This window comes from Anneissia japonica, unplaced genomic scaffold (genome assembly GCF_011630105.1).
Source record: "Anneissia japonica isolate Jap-2015-1 unplaced genomic scaffold, ASM1163010v1 scaffold1005_len2656397_cov198, whole genome shotgun sequence".
Taxonomy (NCBI): Eukaryota; Metazoa; Echinodermata; class Crinoidea; order Comatulida; family Comatulidae; genus Anneissia; species Anneissia japonica.
The window spans coordinates 791,788-816,123 of NW_022683792.1; the positions used below are offsets into that span (position 1 = coordinate 791,788).

A 24,336-nucleotide genomic window follows, 5' to 3' on the forward strand; every position below is an offset into this window, starting at 1 on the left:
CTCCTGATGAGTCTTAAAATAGAAGATAAGTATACCGGTATTTATCCGAAAAATGACTGATGCCGTAGTCAACGCGATTACTTTTGTCATATATTACTTTGCAATAATTGTAACCCTGCATGCCCATAAGGTATAGCCAGTCCATTTTATTCACTAATTTTAAGTTAACTAATTGTTGATGGTTACTCAGATTCTTTTCAAAAGAACCAAATTGACAGCATCAGTAATGAACAAACATCTAGCCTTGAATTTGCATTTTTCTTTTTTTTCTGCCGTCATGAACTACGTATGTAAGGGAAATATGTCTCGTAATTAAATTGTAGGTAATGTTAAGTGAAAGGAAAATGCAACATGCATACAGCATGACGCCACTGATACCTTGGAATTCTAATCATCTACATTCTATTCAATTATTTCACTTACTATTCCTAGAATAACATTTTTTTTAAATCACATGAAAATGATCCTGACTGATCACTAATTGATATAATGCCTCCGATCTTTTGCTCAAAGCTGGGGTGATTTTACTACAGTACAACGCGATGGAATAATATTTCATCGCGAATAAAGCCTAGAACATCTTCGGCATGGCCTAGAAAGGCACAATGGCTATGAGATTACAAGGTGATTGACGTATAAAAGAATTGGAAAAATAAGGCAACACTGAAATAATTCAAAACAATATTTACAATACATTTTAATCTATTAAACAAATGTCTGCCAGAAGGTTAGGCCTAACTAATAATCCTAATAAACTTTATTTACCACAATCAATTTATCATCTTCTTCATATTGCCAAGTATTGCGAAAGAGGCTGTGCGAAGAGTGTCTGTGCGCGTACTACTAAGAAAATCCTTCTAATATGCGCAGCTAATGCACACGCACATTACTCACTGAGCAACAAACACAGATATAGGGCCCATAGCAACCGCTCTACTAACAGCAGTAACTGACTTATAAAGCAATTATAGTCAAGTAATTTCAGACACTATAGGAAATAGAAGCTGTAGGAACCATTATTTCCTTCAAAAATTGCCTTGAGCGCTTGGGCTTCAGGCAATTTTTTCAGGAAATAATTGCACCTTCAGCTTCTATTTCCTACAGTGTATTCAAAACCTGACTATAATTGCTTAATACTTAACCAAGGAAAAAATAATTAAAAACAATATCATAAGATGTAAACCAGTTTTTATTTTATGTTTGTTAAAACAAGAAATACTGTGCATTCAAATGTACATATGATAATAGAATATATACAGTACTGTACTTGTATACTGTATATATAAAATGAAATAGGTTCATTCCGGCTTCAAATGATATGTAATTTTTTAAATACATTTAAATAAAACATAACTGTAAATTAATTCTCCTTGCTTTAAATGTAAGTCATGAAACCTTAGATTCAATTCCCCCTTGAAGTGGTTATCAAATAATGCATATTTTTTTTTAAGAAGGGGTTATTAAGAAGTCATGGTAATTTTTTTAACTAATTCTTTTTGGAAAGAGATCAAAGGAAACGGAAGATAATTAGAATTTGTTTGGGAGGAAGATAAATTTTCTATCTCATTCACAATTAATTGCATTAGCCCATCAATGAGGAAATTACTATATGTTTCCTGCTTTAAAATAACAATGACTATTATACATAGGTTTCTATACAAGATTCCTATTGGTGTGTCCATTCATGTAAAAGCAAATGAAGGTATTTAGATCTTGAATAATAAATAGTTTTCTTCATTTGTCAAACTGACAAAAAATCTTAAATTCTAGGGGGGGGGGATTTTTTTTTTTTTGAAAAATACTGTTATTCCTTTACTAAGGATGAGTCCAACATACTAGTAGTGTAATTATTAAAAAAGCTCCTTTTAAAGTTTTTAATAAATAAAGCTATTTAATCAGTAATTTCTAAGAAATGTTTCTGAAAGTATCTGTTATCTTAATTTAATACTTTATTCAGTTCAACATATATTTAAATACAGTAGAGATGTGTCTTCAAGTCTGGTAATACAGTAGAATATAAAAATTATGGACAATGCAGTGTTAAAATACAATTAATAGGGTGTTTAAAATATACTTATAAGCAGATTAAGACATTAAAAAAGTATTATATTCATTTTTTTTTTTTAATTCACCACTTACAGGCAGTTTATGTTATGGTTAAATACACTTTAAAATTCATAAAATCTACCTTAACATAAAATAGAATAATAAATATTTTTCACCTTGTTATATTTTAAAGTTGTTACGTATTTCCCTCATTTTCCTCATTTCCTAGCTTGTCTTTCATTAATTTTTGGCAACAACAATTTAAATTTGAATTATGCTTTTAATTTGCGACACAGCAAATGGTTTACTACTTACTGTCAACGTGTTTACATAATTCATACGACTACTTGGCCAACTACAAAATCTATGATTGTGAACAGATGTATACTATCATCAGTTTATTTTGAATTACCAGTAAATTAATGCAATATTTATTTTAGTTATTGTGTTGTTTAGAAATTGATTATGAGTAGGGAGACGGTGTTCTCTGGTGGTTGCATGCAGTGTACATAACTGCTAATGTATCCTGTATCCAGAGCTAAGGAAAAAAATCACATTGATATATTCTTAATATGCGATCATCATCATCAGCTATATTCACATGCATTGAAAAAGGTGGAGATTACGAAAATGGCTGAGAGTGGCTGTAAGTATCGTATCATTGAAACTTCTTTCAGAAAAACAGTTATCTTCTTTGATGTAGGAAATTCAGAATTTTAACGAACAAGTACATAATGAGATTCAATGTCACGGTGAGGTGATTAAGAAATTTAACGAGGTCTTAACGAGTCCTTGCGAGCATAAATAGTGCACTACATCCTTCAGAATGGTTACACTAAGCACGCGAGAACCTGTGGATTTGTAAACCCCTTAAAATATACCTATTGTAGCTTCTACACAATCGGATGCGGTATCTTGCATCAATCATCAATCATCACTCATGGATTTATCTAACAGGATGTTATGGTGACCAACAATAAATGCTGGAGTACTTTAATTAAAGACTTCCTTTCAAATGGTGTCCTATTTACAGCCATCTTATTCTATATTAAAATAAAACAACATAAATTAATGTTGTTCCTCTGCTTTACTGTCGCTCTTTATTTTTGTCTTTGTTTTGACAAAATTTGATTTGGGTCATTTTAAAAAGCATATTTTTGATGCCTGCTAGTGATTCTAATAATATATTTAATAATTTTCATATTCTGTGGTTTGGATTTTTGTACTGTACTTGATTTTGATTTATGTTGGCACAGTGATTACCAAATTTCTGAAATGCATTGCTGTGTTACGTATACATAGCAAACCCTTTTACTAACACAAAGTATTCATGTATGTACAAAATGGCGACAGGATTAACGAATAACTGTGTTTTTGTGCCATTAGCATTCGCTTGATTCCGGCTGTGTAATATCCTAAATGATTTTCCTTCTTACTATTGTAAATCAGAACACAAAATGGACGTCCACACAACCTTGGAAATTTAAAAGTAATTTGATTCATCAACAAACTAAAAACCTTCTCATTGTTACTCATCTTTTTTAATTAAACTCAATTAAGATGTTAATATCCTTAGAAGTTCAAGGTCAAGGCTACAGTTACTCATCTTGCAATTGAACTAATTAGTTTTTAAAAGATAACTGTCAATATCGAGCTAATAAAAATTTAAAAATTAAATTAAATAGCTGGAAATGAATTTTTAAAGTTTTTTTTGTTTGAAGGTTTGCATGGCGAAGTAATAACACATAGATGGTTCTGAAAAGAAATGTTGTTTTTGTTGCGAATGTCTCAACTTTTTAATTGAGTGTCTTCAATCGTCAGTGGAATAATATCCATTATGAACATTAATATCCTTCCATATTTGTTATGGTTTTTGTTATGGTTATTAATGAATCTGCCTTTAAGAATATTTATGACTACCAATGGTTCATATACTGTAATCAATTAGGGGAAGTACAGTAACATAATTATAAATTGATTCATCAATTAACTGTCTCAACTTTGTGTTAACTCTTTCTATTTTCTTCCTCTACAGGAACCTCTTTGTTGTCATACAGGCAATGATAAATGTTTTACAAGGGTATAGGAAGTTCATTAAAAATAATAACATAATCAGAATAGATGTATTTACCGGTGCCATATCTAAGGTGGGCTTGGAGGGCACACGCCTCCAAAAGAAAGCTTTCTTACTCAGCTTTGTAATATTTGGCCTCATCACTTGTGTTTTTATCTGCACAATGTGGGTCAATAGCAAACTGTCGCAGTGCTTAATTGGCTCTAGATAGCCAAATTCTAAAAATTTGTTGCCAGTATCTTCTAAAGCATTAGCAAACCATTCTGTCTATGTTTAGATATTGAACTTGCAAAACATTTCCAAGCAATTTAAAGTAGTTAACTGGCAACCTCATGACGTTTATCATGTGCTTTACTGCAATATCATAAGGGATTTTTGTTTGACATTAGCAGTTTAATGTGTCAAAGAGTGCAGTCCAACAACTGGTGTGGAAAGCAATGTTGCTTTCACTAGTGCATACAATAATAATGCCAAATTTGATGTAACAACAGCTCCTCCCTCAGCTTAATCCCTGGGGGTCTACTGCCATAAGACAAAAAACAACCTAGTCCCTAGTGAGGAAGATGTACCCCTCATCGCTCTTGCTATTAAACTAGATAAAAGCACCCCCTTTTTCTTGGGTGATGCAATTATGATAATGGTGTTGGCTTGGAAGTTTGCCCAAAGTTTGGTTTATAAACCTGTAGTGTTGGTGCTTATTTAATTGGCGCTGGTAGTATGTTTTATGCCCTTGTTTAAATTGGGAAAATGATGTGTGCATTTAATATCTAAAATTATATTTTATATTGTTTCTTAGTAGTCTTTTTTCTACAGTATTATATGAAAAATACTGTATAAGCTAGGTAGTATAATTAGTGTTGCTGCCGTGCCATGTTTTGAAGAGGGGATTTTTGTGAGATATCTTTTGTTGTTGAAGGTGGGACCATTCCAACTTCTGCTGAATCTTTGTGATATTATTGCAATCATTACAGTACAAATATCTATAGGTAACATGACTCCATCCGCCAACTGTTTCTGGTGCCACCATAATGGTCATCATGATTTTACCTTGAAGTCACTTATGATACTTGTCAACAAATGAATTCAATGCAACATTGATATTGGTAATATAACGTCTAGCATTGCTGTGAGTTTTGGCATATTTATGAAATATAATTAATAAATATCTTTAATTTAAGAGCATAGATGTTAATAATTAGCAGATATGAGCTCAGCTTTTGGCAAAATTGAAAATGTCTTGGCACTACTCACATATTCGACATTTGGGTGGCAGACCATTCAAGTTCGATTAAAGTTTTTTAACATTTTGTTTTTTACCCTTGCAGTGTTTAGAGGAGGGTGAAGTTATCAGAAGGTTATGAATTTTATTACAAGGCTGGACAAGTTTCTTACTTCCCTGGGAAAGGCACATTAAGGGTCCGATTTCTTATGTGGAATTTATTTATGAACTTGCTGCCAAGTTTCAAGAGCATTAGTGATTTTAATAATAATATTGTCGTCTGCGGATGAATGTCACTTTTACCCTATCAAAGAGGCTGAGATAGGAAATAAACTCGCCATAGATATATATTTTTTTTACCTTAACATACATAAATTGCAACAGTTGTTTATATAAGACAGTGGCTAGATATATGACATGTAAACAGTAAGTGAGGCTGTAGGTCTACAGTTATATTTGCATTTTCAATGCCTTCTAGGAAGATTTATGTATAATTCTTTAATTAACCAAGTTTATTATTTATTACCTTCGCCTCTCCGAAGGATAGGTGAAGGATATTGCAGTAGCACATGTTTGTGTGTCTGTCTGTCTGTCTGTGTGTCTGTGTTCCTTCTGGGTGCATAATAACTAAAATACTACTGGACCGATTCACTTCAAATTTTCACACATTGACACTGTTGCATATATCTCAGTCCTCTTCGAATTTGGTGTTGGTTGGAAGTAAGATGCAGATTTGGTGACGTAACGGGGTGAGGGTTTTTGATTTCTATCTTATTATTGTAATTGCCTTTTCATTTTTAAAAACTATTATTACTGTTTAATATTTACATATTATTACTATTGTTAGTTATATCTTTATTTTTAATGGTAATGGTATTGGAGTTGCTATTATTATACTTTTCAATTTATTAAGGTTCCTGGCTACTAGTTAACGCTCCTTTTTACAGAAAATGCTATTTTCTTTGTTTAATTGTTCCCGCTCTTTCATGGAAAGTGATATTAGATTATTGTTGATACACAGTTTTCTTATATCTTAACAATTCAATTTCCTCAGGAATAATCATGGTTGTAAATTTGGAATGTAAGTAGGAAGGAACTGCCCAAAGGAAAGCACTTCCTTCAAAATGCTACTCACTCCCAACTCCCCTCCTAAAGGAACAGCAATACACAGCTGATTGACGTTTCAAGTCTTTATTATTCCTATAGATGTTATGTCTTGTTGCCATTAGGCCTATATTTTTTCAGTAAACAAGCAATTTTATGTCCTGCACCTCAGCTGTAGAATGCTGTTTTGTTATATTGGGACGTCCAATCTGTTGATAAGTGGAATTAAAAAATTTTCAATTAAAGGCGAAATTTATAAATTGTGTGATTGGTTCAAATTCATTGATTTTTAATCCATTGTGTGGAATATGATGAATGTCTACCAAAATAATATGTTATCAAGCATATCAATTCATTTTTGTTAATCTTCTGGTTTCTGTTTCCACCAACTGTCGCTGGTCAGTTGCATAGAAGTGTAAACAAATGTGACTCATATTTAGCATGATGAATTCATTCTGAAAGTTTGGCGTATTTAAAAGGAAGTGACTATTACACCACGAGGCTGTAAAACGGCGTTAAATCAGCAACAGGAGAGAGAAAATCCTGCTGATGCAGAGGGCGGATTTTATGATACGATAAAATCGGAGGAGGAGCTATAGTGATATGATCTAGTGGACCTAATCATTTGAGTCATATAACTAAAAAATTGTTGTCTTGTTGACAAGTGTCTTTGGCAAGTTTTCTATGTGTGGTATTTATCATTTAGATCTCAGTTTAATACAAATAGAAATCTCTGTGGAGAATTATATCATTGATTGTTGATGAATTATTTTCATGATGGATAGATCATCAGTTACAATATCTTACCAGTGTTCTTGTTCGCTGAAGACATTTTCCAAATCTCGTAAGTATTTGTTACCAAATTAATATTTTTAATTATTGATTTTTGCATTGATTTCTTTTAATAGGCCATCAGTTACCCAAATTTAATTTGAGATTTTGAAATAATTTTGCAAGTGGTAATTTATTAATATTCATTGTTATTGTTTTTGGGCAAAGTTAAGAAGATAATGGTGTTTGATTATCGATTAGTAATTAACTTTAAAAATTCTATTTTAAAAAACTGAAAGAATTTCTCATTCAAAAATAACCAATTTGTTACCAACTGCCAATAAGGCACCACACAGATCGAATAAAATTAGTGTTTTGCTAATTTGTAAAAAAAGTGTGTGTGTTAATTTCCAAATAATTTTTTCCTAATATTTAGCTGATATTAATAAGGTATCAAGTAAGAAAGTCAAATATTACAAATTATTTTTGAAGTTTATCAGACAGACAGTAAGGACAGACATTATAATTTATGAACGAAAGCTAAAGCCATTATTGTACTGTATTCATTTTCTATGAAAAGTAGAACCATGTGAAATAATGACGTTGATATAATGTGGTACAATAATTATTATAATCCATGTATAATTTTGTTGTTATACCATGATATTGCGTGATATAGGTTTATTATTAATTGTTCTTCGAAGCTTTACCTTGGTTAGTAATTATTTTCATCATAGTTGTGGGTCCAGCATGAGTGCATTAAAATATTTTTTAAGTACATATGTTTTATAATTGTAGATTCAAAATAGTTTAAATGAATTTGAGTATCCTAAGTAACAATGAATAATATATGATTATTTACAATAGTAAAATGTTTTATGAAATTGATTGAAGCACTAATATAAAACAATTACTGTACCTTTTTGCTAAGATGTAGTATCTGGCTACATTCATTAGTCAGGTGTATTGCTTCTAGTTACCTTAGTTATACCAAAGATAAAGTTAATACTTTTTGTGATACTCTAATTAATTTTCATTATAGCATAATTTTGTAAATATATAATTCAATCATTGATTGTTAAACTGATCATATTAATAAGAATATAGCTTGTATAGGTAACATACCATATTTTTTTTCCCTCTCATCAAGTTTTCAATAATTCGTCTGCTGTTTCCTCATGATTTTTATGCTTCCCATTATGGTACAGTTGGAGTTTGTTTTATAGGAAGTATGGAAATTAATCCAGATACAGGTACTGTAGAAATGCTATTTTTAGACGGATGGTGATGAATAGATTAATCATCAGTAAGCTTAGTTATTGAGATTATCCAGAAATTTTAGTCAGCCCTCTCCCTTCATTTTTGCATCTTCCTTTTCTTGTCTTCATTTTTACTGTTCTCGCATCGTTTACCCTTTCTTCCCCTCTTCTAATATTTCCTACAAATTATGTTAACAATAACATTAACTTAATTTAATTGATCGTGAGGTCAAACTATTTAGTAATTTACTTTTTGTCAATTTTACTGCTTTGTGCTCTGAATCAAACATTGATATTGTCCAGGGTTTATTGCTACAATGAAATGCAATCCTGATTACGGTACTTCAGCTGAGGCACAATATTAAGAAGTTGTAAATTCTGGATTGGTTTCTACACAACAGATGTCATTCTACATCCAAAGTCTTGTTTTTCTCAAGAATTGACAATTGCAATTTGCTCTACAGTAGATTTTCTTTTTTTTTAAAGATTTGAATATGCTGCAGAAACTGCAGACCTTTAATACTCGCTTGGTAATTTCATGCAAGCTTTGCTCGTAGATGGTAGCTCCATCAGTTGTCATTAAATAATAGCGTTGTTTACAAAGAAATTCTCACTGTTGTCAAACGTAAACTGTCACTTTTTCTTGGAAGGTGCATTAGTCCATAGTACCAGTACTGACACAACAATACTCCAAACAATCTGATTTAGAATTTGGGGATTTTATATATTGTTCTCTATATGTTTTTGTTTCTAATTGCCCTGGTTTATAACTTTTCAAGTGAATGATTACCCCGAGTGTCTGTTCCTCTTCACTTAACCCCTTTTTTCAATAAGTATTGAAAACCAAATTTCTTCTCTTCCCAACCACCATTTCTGTTGTCATCATTGTCATCACTATTGTCTTTATCATCACTGTTGCCTGTGTCAACCTATCTGCATTTACATACAATTGTTTTGCAGGCACAGCAACATAAACCTTACATAATTAATTAGTGTCTATAATCTTTAATGCAGGTCTTTGGTAAGAAGCCAAAAATGTCTTACCACATCCAATAAATGATAATTAAGGCTGAAAATCCTTTTGATGTTTCTGTGTAAGATATTTCTACTTAAAATGTTGCTTAAAAACATCTATTCCCCAGAAATCATTTACTTTAACCATCCATGCTTCAACAGTCAGAACACTTAACATCTATATTTAGTTACCTGGTGAATGACCCGTAGGTCAATGTGACGTCTTGCGACAGTTATTTAAGGCAGAGTAATTGGACTATTCTGATTGGTTAAATTATTAAAGGCAGTTGTGATCTGAATGATCTGATTGGCTGAATGCATTAGCAATGCTGATCATCGTACATACTGTCACTTTACACGCACGCAGTTAACAACATAACAGTGGCTTTATGCGAGTGTGTATGTGTATTTTCCACATGTGTATTATTACCCGTATTCATTGAGGAATTACTACACGGATGAAACATTAATTAACAATGATGTCAGGTAGGTTTTTATGTGGACTGTTTCTGATAGTTTATAAGTTGATAAATAATGCTGGTTAATTAACAATTATTGTCTTTTGTCAGTCATTTTTCCGATAGTAACCAAGGAACGTAAGATTCAGTTTAAGACTATTGTTTAATTACATGAATGAGGAGGTTCAATATCTAAGTTCTCAAGTCCCTATATGCAAATAAAACTGACAGTTTCTATGTCTCAAAATGGAGATAATAGCAACGACTAGTGTGACCTAAGTCTGACCTTCATATAGCTACATTTTAGTGTCAGTTAAATTCTCTCTCATCCATTGCATTTTTTGCCATTACGTCAAACACATAGACATTAATATGTTGATTTTGAGGATTATTGCATTTGTTTTGTTGTTTATATTATAGCGATATCATCATTTATTAAATAATCACAATTATTATCATCATCATGTTTATTATCATCCACATCTATCATTGTCGTTATATTTCCATATTAAATACAGTAAGTCTTCATTGTCAATGCTGTAGCCAGGATTTTCAAACAGAGCAGGACAGTTTCAGGGTGGACCCACTTTACGCGTAAAATCAAACAATGTAGACCCATTTTACACAAAAATATGGAAAATCTAGACCCATTTTACCAATTTTAAGCTAAATATGAGAAATCTGGACCCATATTTTAAAAAGTGTGCACCCATTCTTTGTGAACCCATTAGAAAAATAGTATGGGACTGTCCCAATAGCTGGCTGTGGTATTGTTGATGATCATTATTGTCATATTCATATTTTTATTTTCAGTGTTATTGTCATCTTCATCATTATATTATAGTCATCTTCATCATTATTTTTATCTTCATCATTATTGCAATCTTTATCATTATTGTTATGTTATTTTCAGCATTATTGTCATCTTCGTTGCTATTGTCATCTTCATCATTATTATCATCTTCAACATTATTTTTATTGTTATCATCGTCAATAATATCATTGTCATCATCCTCAGACTGTTCCATCCATCTCTATCTCTCAGCAGCTAATCACCAACATACAATAATAAAATATTGAAGACAAATATATATTTCTATGTTATGCATTGAAGTAAAGTAAGAAGCTGACTTTACTTATTTATCAGACAAAACCAAGTGTCACAATAGATGGAAATCCAGTGAAATGACAGATTTCGACAGTTGTAGACAAGTATTTACTGTAGCTCTACGCATTGTATACTAGTATAGTACAATAATTATTCCATAAAATAAATTTGTTTTAATTGTATAAAAAGAAAAAGTTGCAATGTGATTTGATTTATCAATTGTTTTAAAAAGTTATAATTAACATAATTCAATTATTATGATAACAATAATGTAAAGAAAGTTAGAAAGAAAAGGCAGGTATGTAGGGATAGTAAGTAGGCTTAAAAACATGTAAAATCAATATCATGCTCAGACCAGTGCACCATTTTTTGGCAAATTAATGGCCTGTTGACCCCACAAAAAGCATGAATTCGCCATCTCAATCCAATTATTTATGGCACCATGAATTACGAACTGTGAAATAACACGGGTGAGCCTCTTTTTTCATATGAAGAAACAAATATTTTATTTGTCATTACTGCCAAAAAACTGAATGACAAGTGAGTATTGAGCAGTGAAAAAGAGGTGAATAGATGAATCAAAGTGGTTTAAATTTATAGTGAATATATAAATAGACAAAGCCACTAAATGTCCACAACTGATTCTTACTGTTCTTTAAAGTATGTAGCTAGATTTTACTGTCAAGAGATATTTGATTTTGTTATTTAGTTATAATGATTATAATATGTATATGCTCTTGATAATAAGCATCTAATGATTGATATTATTAGCAATCTTCATTTTGTTTATATAATTCTTCTGTCGCCTTGCTGACCTTTGCTCTGTCTACACACTGTTAACTGTCCCAATGATTCTTCTTTCGATTCCGCTTTAATCTCATTACTTTGAATTTCATTTTATATTTGTATACGATTACCATTTTATTCTTTTATGTTTATAAAATATATGAAATCATGTTATTTGTTGAAACCATTCTTAATGAATTATATGTTATTACATTTTTTCTCTAGTATTTTTTTTTTCAATTAGGTTTTGATAAAAAAAAAAACAAGTTGCCTGGATATTGGCATGAGACATTGGGATTATTAGCAATGCATGTTTGTAGTAGGTTTCATTAGAATATATATTGGAGATGTATAACCCTGTGTGTATACTTGGTGGATATATTTTACAGTATTAGCATATCTTGCGATTTAACCTACAGCCTGAGGTATTGTCAGCGGTTCTGAGCCAAGTTTACAGTTTTAATAACTAATGGTGTTTGAATACTACTATCTCAATCATTATTAGTTGCTTTCAAAATTACATACAGTATGCATAAACTTAATTCACTGTTTTGAATCAATCAATAATTTGTAAATGATATGAAAGTGGAGATAATGTAATGAAGACTCGGGATGTAGTATCCAGATTAAGCAGAGGAGATTCTAATCCTTAATTGGATTGTCAGTTTTTTTTTTTAAATAATACTGATGTATTATATATTTATGTATTGGTGATATATTTATGTAGCGCTGATATACGCCCACTTAATGACACCAATGGCGTTGTGCCTAACAACCAGGTCTCGCATTTCCCGTGGAAATATACTACTGAAACATTCACACAATTTGTCTCCATTTAATTAAAATTCAGTGAAGACTGAACAACAAGAAGTAAACAGATTAATTACAACTTGTTTATCTTAAAACCAGGCTTCGGAGGAAAAAACAAATATTTCTAAGACATGTTGTTTGGCCAAGAACTCAAAAATGGTTTATAAGGTACAGACTTTGAATGCTAAAAGGGTGATATTCCCTTTTTCCCCAGTATTTTAGTTGTTTGTGAAATTAAATGATTCCATTTTGTAGAATTTTCCAGTGGGTTTTCTTCATTTAGTACTGGGATTATATTCAAAGTAATGTATTCATAATCATACTTATGCAGGTGGAGTGGAAACCAACAGATTACCATAATAATGTTTGAAATATGTCAACATTTTTCACAAAGAGAATGGTACACAATTGATATAGCTGGCTGGCCAAGTGTATTATTCCACATTTATAATGCACTTCTTCCTTGAGGTTATAAAGTGCATCACGCATATCAATAGCTTCTCAGTCCTAACTAGTGAACCTTAAGCCCTGTCAAGACCATCAAATTGTATTTGACAAAAACATGACATGCCTAAATATAGTGATGATGACATTACATCATGACTATATATAGGCACATAATGACTATATATGGGCACATCATGACTATATATAGGCACATCGTGACTATATATGGGCATGTCATGACTATATATAGGCACATCATGACAATATATGGGCACATCATGACTATATTATGGGCACATCCTGACTATATATGGGCACATCATGACTATATATAGGCACGTCATGACTATATATGGGCACATCATGACTGTATATGGGCACATCATGACTACATATGGGCACATCGTGACTATATATGGGCACATCGTGACTATATATGGGCAAATCATGACTATATATGGGCACATCATGACTATATATGGGCACATCATGACTATATATATAGGCACATCATGACTATATATAGGCACATCGTGACTATATATGGGCACATCATGACTATATATAGGCATATCATGACTATATATGAGCACATCATGACTATATATGGGCACATCATGACTATATATGGGCATAGGCCTATATCAGTTTTTGTCAAAGAAAATTTGATAGTGTGGACAGATTTAAGCTGTGTTCATACTATTATATTTTAAGGGACAAATACCTGGGATTTGCCCATATGTGAGGTCTCACTACAAAATGAGTCTCATCGTTAGAAAATCCAAAAATGAGTTAATATTACACTTTGGTAGATCACATTACAAGTGGTCTTTGAATGGCTTCCCTATGATAAATAGATCCAGAGATGTTAGCATTTAAAGTTTAAGTGTATGAGAACCAGGTTTTGAGAAAATCGGCCTCAAAGATAAACTAACCTGTACAAATAATAGAACTAGAATTACAGAATATGTGAAGACAACACTGTTTTAGTAAGAAAATTCAATTAAAAAGTACACAATCATAAAATATAAGTATCAAGTTATTCAAAATTACAGCTGTCTCTTATACACATCTAGATGTGTATAAGAGACAGGTTATAGGGAGTGTGAAACAATTAATCATAATCAGTGAATAAATAAATATAAAAAAATATCGACTCATAGTTTGTATCGCTTTCTTTGGACTATTTTTCAATGACTAAGGTCAAGCTTATAGCCCTGTCACACCTTGATGATTTAGTTAGCGTATGCTGACGTATCGGAGTTTCTCTAAAAGACTGGCATACGCTGAACTATCAATGTTTTTTTGAAATTTTGGGCACATACGTAGCATATTCATAATGAGGTGGAGGTATGCAAACGTATTAGTAACTTATATAGAACGTTTTGGTAACTTATGGGAAAAATATATTAATGAATGCTTAGCATGTTGGCGTTCACAACTTATGACCAACGATAGTCTACCTTATGCACAGTACACGGCAGCGTATCGCCGACGATGACGTGACGTAGCCTATAAAAAAGCTGCCACTCGCCGATTCCAATTATAGCCTAACTGCACTAGACATCGTAGTATCAATATCACTGAATCAACATCACCCCATTTTTAAATATACCATTTCCTCTAAACTCTGCCAATATGCCGTTATATGGCTGTCTCTTATACACATCTAGATGTGTATAAGAGACAGAAGCTGACACTGATTATGAAACTGCTCAGAACCTGGTAACACCTGACAATACAAGCAACAAAAGCTCTCACCATTCAGAGACAACAGCAAATGTCCATTACATTAACTTGAAAATTAAAGCATCACAGTTGGGGCGATAGAGCCCATGATCAATTTGCCAACAGTCAATGTGGATTGTAAAATTTTATACATATACTGTACTACTAGTACTACATACATCTACTGTAAAATATACAAAAAATAAGAATTACCTATTATCTGTATTAGATATTAGCTTTCAACTGAATGAGGATTAATGTAGCTAAATATTGTAAAGTAGGATAATAACCCATAATGCACAGCATGATTTTGCTTAATTGCATATGGGCGTTGTCTGTAAATACTTCAGTAGCAGTAGCGAGGTGATTAGTAGCTTCGCGTTAACATTGGGGCAACCCTCTACTATTCTTAAAATGGGTTTTTAAAGTGCACACAAGCCAGATATGTACACTGGGTCTTAGACGAAGAAAATAGCCGAAACCTGGCCAATGTTAAGGCTTTAGTTAACAGCGCCCCTGCTTTACCGCTCAGCCACTTGACTCGTCCAAAGTCAACAAAATTTTCTCGCCAATTACTGTAACAGTGTTCAAATAGTTCCATTTCTAGTCTATGCAGGGAGTTGTTATTAGAAGGAGTCACAACAAAATCCTCTCTTTTGATCAGTCTACTTTTCCGACAAGATAACGAAGCAGAGAGGTAGATAACGACGAGGTTCACTTACCGAATATGAGCATGCGCAGTAAACCTTCTTATGCTTGTGTGTGACGAAAAAGCATGGCAACTAGAGAGAGTGTCAGTTATCAACTACACGCTAGCGTCAAACCGATACAACAAATATGCCCCTATATCATTTCACTGCTACGAAAACATGTTCAGTTTTAACAACTGAGGGCGCAAGATTGTCGGAAAAGTACGCTATTGACAAAAGACAGGCAGTTAGTCACAGTTCTCTTTGAAGATTCAGTACACCGCGCTTCGCTCATTGGCTGTAGATAAGTAGATAAATGTGTTGTGACTCCTTCTAAATAACAACTCCCTGGTCCTAACTAGTGAACCTTAAGCCCTGTCAATACCATCAAATTGTATTTGACAAAAACATGACATTCCTAAATATAGTGATGATGACATTACATCATGACTATATATAGGCACATCATGACTATATATAGGCACATCATGACTATATATGGGCACATCATGACTATATATAGGCACATCATGACTATATATGGGCATATATCAGTTTTTTGTCAAAGAAAATTTGATAGTGTGGACTTTGAATGGCTTCCCTAGGATAAATAGATCCAGAGATGTTAGCATTTAAAGTTTAAGTGTATGAGAATCAGGTTTTGAGAAAATCGGCCTCAAAGATAAACTAACCTGTACAAATAATAGAACTAAAATTACAGAATATGCGAAGAAAACACTGTTTTAGTAAGAAAATTCAATTAAAAAGTACACAATCATAAGATATAAGTATCAAGTTATTCAAAAACATTAAAATCAAAATTTTTTTTAAATTTTGCCTTTGACCTATTTTGGTGAATATCTCAAAATGATTTAACCAACGATGCATCTCATCTCGTGGTGAGACCTCACATATGCATGTTACAGGACATCATCAACTCGGATATTTTCATGATATCCTCATATTTATCACTTTTTGTTGCACTGCCTTTTTTAAACTGTCACAAGCCATAACAGATAGATAGAAAAACCTTCAGCTATTCAAACACTCTTGTAAGGAAATAGTATCCTATGCGCCAAGATTATGATGAATGACCAAATAAACACTTTAAAGTGATTATACAATTTTTGGAAGCTTCAGTGCAATATTAAGACAGTCACTTTTATTGAAGATTTATGCTAGATTACAACAAATATTAGAGTATTATAAGAGTACCATGTGTTCAACAGTGGCCTAAGCAGCTGAGCGGCGGGGGATCAATTGCACCTTCTCCCCCTGTGAGTAAAAAAGAAGCATGGCGTGCCTCAAAAATATCAGTTAGACTGTTTTTATACAATTTTATTTATATTTCCTCTGTAATTTGAGCCTTAATCGTCTTTGAGATTCTCAGCATTGATGCAACCTTAGAGTTGTTATAACTCCCTGATGTAACCATGATGTAACTAAGTTCAATTTTGATTCAGAGTTTGTTATTACATTCATATACCTTTTTTTTAATAGATTGGGAAGCTAGAATAGATCAATATAACCGTGTATTTTACATCGATCATGTGAATCGTACAACAACGTGGTCTAAACCAACCTTGAATAAAGAAAGCAGAAGACAGCAACAATCCACAGACTCTCATCAAAGCAGACAACAGTTAGAAAGAAGGTACATATTTTTTTCAGCTACTATTAATTATAAGGTAAAATAAAGGTCAAAAGTCAAAAACAGTACTGAGCTCATAGGTCACTGTCTATTCATCATATACAGTAAGGAATACAATATATGAAATTTGTTTTCCTGATAGAAAATATAATAGAAAGACCAAACAAAAATCTGTTTGTACTTCTGGATGGAGAAAAAGTACATTAAAAGTACCCTACCAAGAGACACAAGAAAAATCCACAGCAAGTGAGTGTTTTTTAACCTCAATAGTCCAAGCTTCACCTGCTGAACCAACACCTCCTCCCACTACTACTATTGTTTAAAAAAAACTATTAAGAACCATAATTAGTCAATAATTGTTCATTAAAGTAATTGAATTTGAAGTATAAATATCCATTTAAATTATTTGAGATTTAGTTTTTCAAGAATTTTTTTTTTTTACATTACTTGTTTTTAACTTCATTTGAATTCACATTTTGAATATCAATAATATCTTTTGTCTTTTATGTTCATTGTGAATATTTGCCTCTAGTATTTTGTATTAAATGCTTCAGTTTGTATGCATCTAAATTCTTTGCATGGATTGTTTTTGCAATTTATCAATATTAATGCCATGATTATGCTCAGAAACTCATGACTGTTAGATTCGTGTTCATCTCACATTAACATTAGTCTACGAGTGTCTTTATTTAGCTTTTGAGGTCTCTTGAGTTTTAATATGCCCGGCAACAGGACATAACCTCATGTGTTCTGATTCAATGCACGCTGTAGCGATTATTGCTAATTAAAACACGAATGTTGTTTGATGATATGTATTAAAGTGTCGGTTTACTTGGAAAATAAATGTTGTAGGTGACATTGCCTCTAATTAGTCTAATGCTTATTTTTTGTTAACAAACACAGATATCAGAGTTTCCGAAGGACATTACAGGACCGAACTGAGAGGAGATCCGCGATTTCTGTTGTCGAGGAAACTCCGCAACCTTCTAACACAGGTTTGTATATTGAACATTATATTTAATTACCAATGAATTGTGTTTTAATAGACTACACTAAAACTCCAATTTACATTTACTAGGACCATTTTGCTTCGAGCCAATTCCAGTCTTCAAAATTTTGTTGTTTAAGCTTACAATCCATTTCACACTGCGTCACTTGTAATTTGTCTCACGCAAGGTGACGATTATAATTGCTATAATTTTACAGATATTTTTTGAAATCATTGGTTAGTGGTTATAAAATATGATACTTTGTTTTGCCCTCAAGTTGGGTGTAGATTATACTGTACTTGCGTTCATAGCGAGTGCTGGCTCTGAGCCAGGCAGCTTTTCACTTAAGTATAAATTTGGCTGAAGTCTAATTAGGCTCAGTGACTGGGTTTCCAGTAATGAGTAATTCCTGACATTTGTGGCATAACCCCAAGACGGTAAGTTGAACCCTGTCCAAGATTTATAATGATGTTTCTTCCCATACTACTTTCAACTAAGCGCCATTTAAGTACTACGGGTTTCCAAAAAAGCTTTCAAATTTTAATAAAAATGTTGATTTAAGAGAATCAAATAGAGTTCTCTAAAGTATCAACAAGACACATCAAAACAAAATTGTGTTTTTACTGATTAAGAGACTATGGAAATTACTATGAATTTTTTTTTAGTTTTATGTATATTCTGTAACAAGCAAACCATTTTATGTAGCTACTTTGGTTTTCTGTATTTAATTTACTTTCTTGGCTTAGCATTCTTGTACTTGGCAATATCTGAAGAAAAAAGACGAAAATGACTTCAAAAATTAAATAAAAAAATAAAAAAATATAATTTCTTAGATTTGTTTTTTGTTTTTTTGGTTTTTTTTTTTGTCGATTCCTAATATATTTAACTATGCCAAATGTCAGTTTCATCCATGTAGCTTTCATATTTTTGGCACAACAAAAATAAAGATAACCAGTATACTTGATTTCCAGTGCATTTTTGCTGATCTAGCCGAATATTTTGCCTACCAGGGTAGTGTGCCGCCACCTTTTCAGGCAGGCCACTGTAAACATTGAAAGTGGTCTACGGTCAAATAAATAAAAATTCTTTAAAAGCAACATAATAATCGAATGTTCTAAAATTGTTTTTATAGAATATGATATAATGTCTCATATTACTATTGAGCCATGGTATCTCATTTCTACTAGATAGTCACACTGCACAATTTTTTTTTGTCTTTCAGATCAAACTGATTCGTCACGAACTGAAGAACCTCCGGCAGTGCCCACAATTGCTTCTACCAATGCCAATAAATCCGTATTGGAAGCACCGGCAGTGCAGTTCATTACCCGGCGGGATTTTTTTAACTACCTCCATGCAAACAAGGTACTCGTAAATGATTTATCAATTCCTAACGAGATGCCAATAAACCGGTTATCACTTTTCATTTTATATTGCTGTGTCGCTGATCACAGTGAAATATGAAACTGTGTTTTCTGGGTGAAGACTGTTATTACTACCCTTTATTATGACATAGTATTCATGATTCTGATATTCTCTCTTCCTCATTATAACAATTGTGAAAAAAAAAGAAATCGGCAGAAACATGCAATTTGTTAGGTCTTCCCATAAATAAGATGCATTTTTGAGAGGTCACAAAATTAGTCAGTATTTTCATAAAATTAATGTCTTAATGTTTTGAATTTTGAAATTCCAAATTATTAGAATATTCTCAAGATCAAGTGAACAAAAATAAATATAAGATAGTAAACCAAGTGTAGGTGACATGAAAGGGATTAACAGTCACATTAAGAGACAGAATTTACATTTACTAGGACCATTTTGCTTCGAGCCAATTCCAGTCTTCAAAATTTTGTTGTTTAAGCTTACAATCCATTTCACACTGCGTCACTTGTAATTTGTCTCACGCAAGGTGACGATTATAATTGCTATAATTTTACAGATATTTTTTGAAATCATTGGTTAGTGGTTATAAAATATGATACTTTGTTTTGCCCTCAAGTTGGGTATAGATTATACTGTACTTGCGTTCATAGCGAGTGCTGGCTCTGAGCCAGGCAGCTTTTCACTTAAGTATAAATTTGGCTGAAGTCTAATTAGGCAGATATAATTTGTTTAACTTTGAAGCTAATTTCATCAAAAGCAGGTTTTCCTACATGTAAACTTTGAACGCTCATCTCCAGGTCTACTTATCCTATGAAAGTAATTTAGAGACAAAATTAATGTGGTCATATTTGAATATAATATACCGTAAATGCAATTTTGATTTCTCACCTGACTGACTCATTTCATTGGAGGACCTCACATTTATTCTGAGATTTAATACCTGGCAAACATTCAGAGTTAAATGCATAATGAAAGATTTTCACCACCTAGCGGTAACTCGGATATAGGTCAATTTTAAGCCAATAAGAATACATTTGCGAATCATTCACTCGGTTATCTTTCTAAGTCAAAATTCATTCCTCTAACTCACTATTGTTTCAAGAGCGAATTTGAATTCAAACAGGTATGAGCATTATCACGGTGATGTAGACTACACAGTTGCCTTTGCATCTTAAAAGGATTGACATTTTGCTAGTGACGTGAATCTGAAATACATATTTTACCTTACATATACATAGCTAAACAAAGAATACAAAAACTTTACAGTAATCACATATTGCTTTAATCAGTACTGTATGTGTCAATAATGTAAGTGGGTGTGGTAGTTTAAACTGGCTCTGTACTTAGCACTGCTTGTGTTTTTACTATATTAATACTATGAACAAGTATAGTACATACTAAACAATATATTTATAATTACATTGATATAATCTACTAATATAATACTGTATTAAGTATTTATGTTTATAAAGTATTATAACATGTCAAAAATGTGATACATTTTGAAATGCATATTTGTATAGAATAATAATTTTTCCATTTAGAAAGTACTTTTTACTATTTCTTTTTCACCATTTAATACAGGGTGAGCCCCTGAAACTATTTCTCATTAGAAAGCTATAGGGAGGCAAGTTGCTATTGCATCCATAATAATAACAATAGAAAAGTAAAGAATCACTAAACAGCCACTCTTTTTCTGCTCTATTATCTGTAGTTGCGAAGTCATGTTTCTAATAAGAATTACTATTATGATTATTGCAAGATATCTATGATCAATGTGTCAACAAAATAAATCTTAATACTCATATATTTCAATTAGTTATAATAATTTATTTCATTTTGATTTATTTTTGGACATTTGTTATATTGTTACCTATGTTTTTCTAGATAGTAGCAGGCACATCATAAAATCCTTAATTACTATAATGAAGGAACATATTGCATCATACAATCTTCCCTGATAGATTCAGCTTGTTCTTTTTCTAGGCTTGGCAGATAATGTATAGTAAAAGACATGCCTGAGGCTTTCCATAATTTATGATTTTTTAATGTAAATTGTTAGTGCTTATTGATATTTGTTCCTTTCAAGTGTGCACAGCCACCTGTTTTTTTCAGGGTTTCTTCAGCGGTTTTAGTTGTAAAAAGATGAAATTGTATATGGCTTGACACATTTCTGATGATTTATGTTGTCACTTACCTTTACAGCAAGCTTTTAATATGTACCAGAAGAATTCCTCATTAAAGCACATGGTTAACAAAATACGCAGGGATAGAAACAAGTTTTCAGACTACCAACACAATCGGGATTTGGTTGCGCTTCTGAATCTGTTTAGTGACAAACGAGCGGAGTTACCAAGGGGATGGGAAAAGAAAAAAGACAAATCTAGCAAGGTACAAAAAAAACATATATGATAATATATGATAAATAAATAATACTGTAATTAAATTGTTTATCTATTTTTTTTATTGTTTATATAATTGTAATTCAATAGACTAGGATCAAGCAAGATAGCAATATTTTTTTTTAATCTAATAATAAATTGTTATATATGATGAGATTTCTCTTTTGCCTTATAAAGTCAATGTCATTGTGCATATATAATATAGCCTATCACGGAGCATATGTGAAGATATTATGCATATCCATTTTGTTTGTGTAATAAGCTACATTGCTTATATACCTTGCTTTTGACATACACATGTGCAGCTAAAAGATGGCTTAATGCATTTGGGGAAGGCAGTTTGGTTCAGCATTTTCCACTGTAGTGTTTTTTCTTGCCTTTTGATCGAGAGCTCCATTCTCGGCTGTCCATGCTTTGGTACCCCAATTAGCTTTGTCCACATGAAGTGGTTCAGCCCTAGGTGCAAGTATATCATGCTATATAAACATAATTATAATTACAAAGAAGGAAGAAAAATAAATGTCCAATCAACATCGAAACCAATCATGCAATTTGAGGTGCATATTTTTATAATATTTAAACAATTATGTTGTGTTTTTTTTTTTGTTTCAAGAATTTCTTTATAAACCACACGCAACGAACAACAACATTTATAGATCCACGTCTTCCAGTGGAGCCATCTGGAGATGATGGTGCTAATCTTCTACACCTTCCACTGACGCATCGGGAGAGGAGCCGCAGTGAGGGTGAAGATGATGTCAGGAGTACTGCTGCTAGGATGGTATGTAAATTTCATTCATTAAACATTCAAATAATTTCATTTTGTAAGAAACTTTACTGTTGGCTTAGTATCAAGGAAAATTCATCTAAAATAAAATAAATTCATTTATTATTTCCCGGAACGTACAAAAAAAAAAAGAAAAACCCTGAAGATGACTTCCATGTGAACTAATTACTATTGAAAGGCTCTCCTTTTTAACAGTGACTACACACTAAATTTAAAATTACAATACAACAGACAATTTCATTACTTTTACGCTAAAATTTAAAATTACAATATATCATTAAGATATATGAGGAAGTTGGGATTATCCATCAAAGAAATTGACACTGAGGTAAAATTTTAAATTAAATTATTATTCCAAATGTACTTGAACTAATAAAGCATGAAAATTTGTAACAATAATGCTTGAGTGATTTGGCATGACAGTTCCGTAGCATTGCTCAAGCATGGATAATTAGGCTTCAACATGGTAACGTCATTTACATGATAATGTCATTTACATGATAAAAACTACCGATTCTAGTAGCCAAAACTTAGCAGTAAGCTTCGTATTTATTTTGGCTTATCATTACTGAAGATAATATTTACAGGTACTATGTATATATTAAAGATGAATACATTTTTTTTTCTGAACTGAAGTGTTGAAGTGATGTACAGGATAGCTTCAGTTTGTTTAATTTCTTTTGCATTCTGATAACGTACATTTGTCTTTTTTTTGTTCAGAATCCAGGGGCCTCAAACCATTCTTCAGGTGTAGGTCCACCAGTACAACCAAGACCGATTGAAACACTTAGTGGCTCATCATTAAGCTATCCCCTGGAACAAAAACCACTAGGTATGTTGTGTACACATTCAGTTATTATTGATTGTATCGATGGAAGCTATGTGATGTTTATTTAGCTTAGAAGCATATACAGTACTGATTGGGTTGGCTGTGCCTGGTGAATGTTGAACGCGTTACTCACAGGCAAGTATGGGCAAAAGGTACACTGCCCGCAATCAGAACTGTAAGATTAGAGTAGAGTGTACAATTCACAAAGAGAATGATAGAGCTAAATAATATATGCTAATGATTTATCATTATTTAAAATATTTTTTAAAATATAATTAAATGATGATATTTACCATTATGTTGCTGCATTGCTTTGCTACTAATATATCTAATTAATATCTTTTTTTGTTTGCAATAACAGCTTACAATGAAAAGATAGTTGCTTTTCTTAGACAGCCAAATATTTCAGATATTTTGAAGGAGAGGCAAGCAGAATTAGCATCAAATCCAAAGTTAAGGTAAGCTTTTAGGAAATAGAGATTCTAATCTCTTCATAATAGTAAATACACATTTGTGTTTAAATTTTTTTTATTGTTTCTCTGTACTTATACATATGTTTTTGAGTGATGTTATTTTGTGAGACAAGAATGCTGATTTACAATGCCATTTCATTTTCCTCATCAGAGATAAACTATCACTTATACGGCAGGAAGGAATTGATGCCTTACACCGTCTTAGTAACGACATTGAGCTGAATTTGTTGTTAAGGTGAGTCTTGGGGCGTTTAAAAATTCTTATATAAACACTTTTAAAAATGATGACAAACCCAGGACATAGGA

General features: G+C 32.1%; 1 protein-coding gene across 1 annotated transcript in view; it reads left to right on the plus strand.

Moving 5' to 3' along the window:
* LOC117101707 (E3 ubiquitin-protein ligase HECW2-like) overlaps nt 1–24,336 on the plus strand; it is a 67,212-nt gene that overhangs the window by 34,600 nt on the left and 8,276 nt on the right. The window contains exons 10-17 of the mRNA XM_033241742.1: nt 17,014–17,167; nt 18,068–18,159; nt 19,376–19,518; nt 21,745–21,930; nt 22,555–22,722; nt 23,449–23,560; nt 23,919–24,015; nt 24,182–24,265. Coding sequence (XP_033097633.1) covers nt 17,014–17,167; nt 18,068–18,159; nt 19,376–19,518; nt 21,745–21,930; nt 22,555–22,722; nt 23,449–23,560; nt 23,919–24,015; nt 24,182–24,265 — 1,036 coding nt within the window. The remainder of the gene's footprint in view (nt 1–17,013; nt 17,168–18,067; nt 18,160–19,375; nt 19,519–21,744; nt 21,931–22,554; nt 22,723–23,448; nt 23,561–23,918; nt 24,016–24,181; nt 24,266–24,336) is intronic.